Genomic DNA, 6658 nt, shown 5'->3' on the forward strand with positions numbered 1-6658 from the left:
CAAGACTCTTAGGTATCTACAACCAAACAAAACAAAATAAAAGAAAGGGTTTAAAATGAAATGTGGTTTACGAACTAAACAAAACAAAACTTCAATGGAGATGAATTGCCTATGTGCCAAAGGACCTGGTGGATGCCTGCTTTTACAAGGCTTGGAGGATGCCTGCTGTGACAGGGCTTTAAAGAATTGTGCCAGCCGGTACTGGGCTTTAAGGTGTCTGCCGTTACAGGGCTTTGGGTGGCCTGTCATTACAGGGCTTCAAAGAATCATGCCAGCCGGTACTGGGCTTCGGGGTGCCTATCGTAACAGGACTTTGGGGTGCCTGTCGTTACAGGGCTTTAAAAAATCATGCCAGCCGGTACTGGGCTTTAGGGTACCTGCCGTAACAGGGCTTTGGGGTGCCTGCCGTTACAGGGCTTTAAAGAATCATGCCAGCCGGTACTGGGCTTTGGATTGCCTGTCGTGACAGGGCTTTAGGGTGCCTGCCGTTATGGGGCTTTAAAGAATCATGCCAGCCGGTACTGGGCTTTGGGGTGCCTGCCGTGACAGGGCTTTAAAGAATCATGCCAGCCGGTACTGGGCTTCGGGGTGCCTGTCGTAACAGGACTTTGGGGTGCCTGCCGTTACAGGGCTTTAAAGAATCATGCCAGCCGGTACTGGGCTTCGGGGTGCCTGTCGTAACAGGACTTTGGGGTGCCTGCCGTTACAGGGCTTTAAAGAATCATGCCAGCCGGTACTGGGCTTCGGGGTGCCTGTCGTAACAGGACTTTGGGGTGCCTGCCGTTACAGGGCTTTAAAGAATCATGCCAGCCGGTACTGGGCTTTAGGGTGCGTGCCGTAACAGGGCTTTGGGGTGCCTACCGTTACAGGGCTTTAAAGAATCATGCCAGCCGGTACTGGGCTTTGGGTTGCCTGTCGTGACAGGACTTTAGGGTGCCTGCCGTTACGGGGCTTTAAAGAATCATGCCAGCCGGTACTGGGCTTTGGGGTGCCTGCCGTGACAGGGCTTTGGGGTGCCTGCCGTTACAGGGCTTCAAGGAATCGTGCCAGCCGGTACTGGGCTTTGAGGTGCCTGCCGTGACAGGGCTTTAGAGTGCCTGTCATTACAGGGCTTTAAATAATCGTGCCAGCCGATACTGGGCTTTAGGGTTGCCTGCCGTGACAGGGCTTTGGAGTGCCTGCTGTTACAGGGCTTTAAGAGTGTGAGAATAGGTTTCATCTCACGGGGAAAATATGAGAAACTCAAAGGTGAGTTTTGTTAATTCTTCTCTTATTTCCTTAGGTTTTGCAAGTTTTTAGTTTGCCCTAATCTAAATGGGGCATACTCTTTGTAGCAATGCATGCAATGGGGTGATATGCAATGCATGATTTTTTTTATTTGCCCCAATCTAAGTGTGGCGTGTTTCTACGACAAGGCATGCAATGTGGTAATGTGCCATGTATGATGTTTATAGGCGCTAAAAACATGTACAATATACATTGGATGGATGATTTGCAATGTAAAGGGTAAGACGTGCTTATTTGCCCCAATGTAAATGTATGAATAATGCAAATGTATTGCAAAAATTTTATTGGAAAGCTTAATGTTGAAAACTATCTTAGTATTTATCCTTTTTTTTTGAAAATTTTGTGCACATTGAATAAATCATTTCGAACATAAGGTAATACCTCCAAGTCTGTTATTTAACCTTTATTCATTAATAGGTGTAGTATCACAGTATGCCGTTGCCCCTCTTTAGAAAATTCCAATGACCAAATTCTCGTCACTTGATCTTGTCTTCAAGCTAATGAGACCAACTATTATGACCGAACACTGATAGCACACATGCTCTCATTATTATTTTACACCTACACAATGATCTTGATACCTCAAGGGCGAAAGGCGAGAATAAAGATACCAACATTCTATGTCAAGTAAATGTGTCAATGAATATTGTTCCTTGAATGCGAACCTGCTGTAATATATGAGATTTGTATCCAAATATGATAACATGAAACGGGAAGAAAGATGGTCTCAAAGGAGCAAGGGCGGAAAAAATTCATTCACTGAGGCTAAAGTTCATAGAGAAATGGGAATATCTTGGTTTATGAGTACAAATGGCCAAAGCGAATGGGATATATGGATTTACTTAATCACATCTCTTCCTTTAGCTTTTCAAAACCCCAACAAGTGTTTCGCTGAGCTGCTATTGATATGCATAATATGAGAGACGATGGAGACAACTTTCCCAAACACAGATAATTAACTTTTGATGCCTTCCTTTTTTTCTCCTAAGACATCCTTTTGTCTTGGCGAACTCTTCTTCTTCTTATCATGGCTTTGCCCCCCCTTTTTTTCTAGCTCTAACTTTTGCCTAGGTTGCCTTTACAGGTTTTCAACCTAACGAGCGCTTCATTCTTTTTCATTTTCTGTTTAAGCAAAGTAACGCTTGACAGCATCTGCATTAATGGGCTTTGCTAACTCTTGACCGTCCATGTCAACTAGGATCAGTGCTCCTCCAGAAAAGGCATGTTTGACAACATAAGGTCCCTCATAGGTCGGAGCCCATTTGCCTCTATTATCTTCTTGGTTAGGCAATATTTTCTTGAGTACAAGATCCCCAGCACTGAATTCCCGTGGGCGAAGTTTTTTATCAAAAGCTCTTGCCATTCTCTTTTGGTACAATTGTCCATGACACATTGCAATGAGCCTTTTCTCTTCAATCATGTTAAGTTGCTCAAATCGGGTTCGTATCCATTCATTTTCTTCTAAATCTACCTCTGCCAATACTCTTAAAGATGGTATTTCTATCTCAATGGGTGTAACAGCTTCCATTCCATAAACAAGGGAGTATGGGGTCACCCCTATGGATGTGCGTGCAGTAGTACGATAACCATGTAAAGCATAGGGAAGCATCTCATGCCAATCCTTATAAGTTACTGTCATTTTTCCAATGATCTTCTTAATATTTTTATTGGCTGCTTCAACTGCTCCATTCATTTGAGGTCTATACGGGGCTGAATTATGATGCTTGATTTGGAACTTCTCGCAGAAGTTCCTGACTTCCGTTCCATTGAGATTGGGACCATTATCAGTAATGATCCTTTCAGGAATCCCATATCGGCATAAAATATTTGTCTTCATGAATTTAAGGAATGTCTTTTGCGTGATGCTAGCAAATGAATTTGCTTCTACCCATTTTGTGAAATAGTCAATCGCGACAAGGATGAAGCGATGTCCATTCGAAGCTTTTGGGTTAATTGGGCCAATAATGTCAATGCCCCACATTGAGAATGGCCAGGGTGATACTAAATTATGTAATGGGATTGGAGGAGCATTTATCCTATTAGCATAGATCTGACATTTGTGGCATTTCTTGACATGCTCAAAGCAATCTTTCTCTATTGTTAGCCAGAAGTAGCCACACCTTTGAATCTGTTTGGCCATAGTGTGACCATTCGCATGCGTGCCACATATGCCCTCATGTACCTCAACCATGATTTTCTTTGCTTCTTCTGAACTCACACAGCGAAGTAAAGTACCATCATAACCCCTCTTGTACAGAATATCTTGACTGATAAAGAATGTCATAGCCAAACGACGAAGGGTTTTCTTTTCATTCTCAGCCATTCCAGCTGGGTACGATCTCTTAGTGATATAATCCTTAATATCCTGGAACCAAGGATATTCTTCTCGATCTTCTTCAACATTCAGACAGTATGCTGGAAAGCTTCTAGCTTCTACTTGGATGGGTTGGATATGGACTCCACAATCAAGTTGGATCATTGCTGCTAAAGTGGCTAAAGCATCAGCGAAACGGTTTTTATCTCTAGTCAAGTGATGAAAGCTAGCAACCTTAAATTGCTTAGTCAAATCTGTTAGGAGTTCTTGATAGGGAATCAATTTTACATCCTTTGTTCTCCATTCTCCTGTTACTTGATGAATAATGAGAGCTGAATCACCAAATACCTTCAAGCACCGTATACCAAGGGTAATAGCTGCTCGAAGACCATTAACACAAGCTTCATATTCTGCTATGTTATTAGTACAATCAAATTCTAATTTGATGGCCACTGGAAATTGTTTTCCTTCTGGTGAAACGATCACCGCTCCTACCCCATTTCCATGCATGTTGGCGGCTCCATCAAAATACATTTCCCATTCTTGCTCTTCATTGTTTCCTTCACCACAACCTTCTTCTGTAGTGCATATGCCTTCATCAGGAAATTGAAAATCTAATGGCTGGTCATCCCCTAAAGGATTATCGGCCAAGTGATCTGCTATTGCACTACCTTTGACTGACTTTTGCATCACATGCTTTATATCATATTCTGATAGTACAACTTGCCATTTTAGTACTCTACCAGCAATGTGCGGGCTCTCAAAGATGTATTTAAGTGGGTCCACTCGTGAGATTAGCCAGGTAGTGTAGTAAAGCATGTATTGCCTTAGCCTTCTAGTTGCCCATACTAGTCCACAACAAGTTCGCTCAATCACCGGATAACGAGCTTCACACTCATTAAACTTCTTGCTCAAGAAATAAATCGCTCTTTCCTTCTTTCCAGAATCATCAAGTTGACTTAGCATTGCTCCCATTGAGCGAGGTAAAGTTGTTAGGTAAAGGATTAGTGGACGATCTGGTGATGGAGGTACCAAAATCGGGGGATTTAACAAATAATCTTTAATTTTATCAAAGGCCTTTTGACAATCATCATCCCATGTCTCCTTGCAATTTTTCTTTAATAGCTTAAACATTGGTTCGCAAGTGGCTGTTAGATTGGCAATGAATCTAGCAATGTAATTCAATCGTCCCAAGAAACTTCTAACTTCTTTCTCTGTTTGGGGAGATGGCATTTCTCGAATTGCTCTCACTTTATCTGGATCTACTTCTATCCCTTTACGACTCACAACGAATCCCAATAACTTCCCAGAAAGAGCTCCGAAAATGCATTTGTTAGGATTCAATCTTAGCCGATATTCGCGTAATCTCCCAAATAGCTTTCTAAGGACTCCAACATGACTCTCATTCTCCGCTGATTTAGCTACCATATCATCTACATATACTTCAATTTCTTTATGCATCATGTCATGGAATAGTGCTACCATAGCTCGTTGATAAGTTGCCCCAGCATTTTTCAAACCAAAAGGCATTACCCGATAACAATAAGTTCCCCATTGGGTTGTAAAGGTTGTTTTCTCTTTATCCCTTTCATGCATAGGGATTTGATTGTACCCTGAATAACCATCCATAAAGGAATAGCGATAGCTTCGAGCAGTATTATCAACCAATACATCAATGTGGGGTAATGGAAAGTCATCTTTCGGACTCGCATTATTTAGATTACGATAATCAACACACATTCGAATCCGACCATCTTTTTTAGGAACAGGAACAATATTTGCCACCCATTGTGGATAAGTTACTACCTCCAAAAATCCTGCTTCTAACTGCTTTATTACTTCTTCTTTTATTTGCAAGGACACCCCCGTGTTCATTCTCCTTAACTTCTGTTTCTTAGGCTCGACCTTGGGAAGTAATGGTATTTTATGAGAAGCAATGCTTGGGTCTAGCCCAGGCATGTCTTTATATGACCATGCAAACACATCTATGTATTCATTGAACAACTCAATCATTTGTTCTCTTTCAGGATTATCTACTATTTTGAGCATTCTTTGATCCTCCTCGGTTCCCATATTAACCATCTCAATCACTTCTTCATGTGGGCATATTCCCTTATCACTCAATTCAAGCATCTTTGAAAAAGTTTGGATTATGTCTTCATCATCAGACTCACAATCATGCATATCAGTGGCAACGAATGAATCATCTTCACAGGGTTTATTAATCTCTGGGTGGGAGATGGAATCAGAAGAAACAAAATCCCTGGATAATGAATATGGAACGAGATAAAATAAGGAACAGGAATGAAACGGAGAAAGATGTATTGAAGTAGATAGGGTGGAATAAAGAAATAGACATGAATGCAATTGAAATTCATTTTCATGAATTATGTGTATCAAAAGTTTGCATTAGTGAATACCCAAGATCTATTACCTAAACCTGGGCTCAAAAGTGGATAAAGTAGGAACAACATAATTGAAACAATTACTCTAAGCTAATGACATCATTGGCCTCTTCAAACTCCCAATTCGCTAGAACTTTGTTGGAATCATCGACTGCAATTGAGGCACTTGTTCTGCATGCTACATCTTCATTAAAAGAGATCACTGAGATAGTTGGTTTATATATCATCTCAGACGGGCCTGGGAAGGATTCTTTAATGTGTGGAATCTCCAATTTACTAGCCTTTTTGCCTTTTGCCAAGCTTGCTTTGTCTTTCATCTGGTCTTCTAGGGTAGGCTCATACCCTAACCCTTGGCGATTACAATTATCCAAAACCTTAATTGGACATGTAATTCCTTGTAAATGAGAGCCTAAACCTTTCCCTGGCATAAACCCACTCTTCGTCATGATTTTAGCCACGACGGAATTGATGTTGTGAGTACTATCGCAAATATCTTCAACCTCTAGGCTTTGAAAAAAACTCCGTGATCTTTCTCTGCAGCCTCAATATAAGGGAGTGAGCTTGGTTTGCTCACCATGATTTCCTCCTCTCCTTTAACTGCTATAATTCTCCCATCACTGATGAATTTAACCTTTTGATGTAAGGTAGAAGG

At 41.4% G+C, this 6658-nt stretch overlaps 1 protein-coding gene across 1 annotated transcript; it reads right to left on the reverse strand.

Moving 5' to 3' along the window:
* Positions 1-2413: 2413 nt before the first annotated feature.
* LOC129287999 (uncharacterized) lies at positions 2414-5734 on the reverse strand. Its single transcript, XM_054924302.1, has one exon. It carries the CDS (start codon positions 5732-5734, stop codon positions 2414-2416), a length of 3321 nt encoding a protein of 1106 aa, XP_054780277.1.
* Positions 5735-6658: the final 924 nt, after the last annotated feature.

Source organism: Prosopis cineraria, unplaced genomic scaffold, assembly GCF_029017545.1.
Source record: "Prosopis cineraria cultivar Desert tree isolate PC_DT_omini unplaced genomic scaffold, ASM2901754v1 PC12, whole genome shotgun sequence".
NCBI classification, from domain to species: Eukaryota; Viridiplantae; Streptophyta; class Magnoliopsida; order Fabales; family Fabaceae; genus Prosopis; species Prosopis cineraria.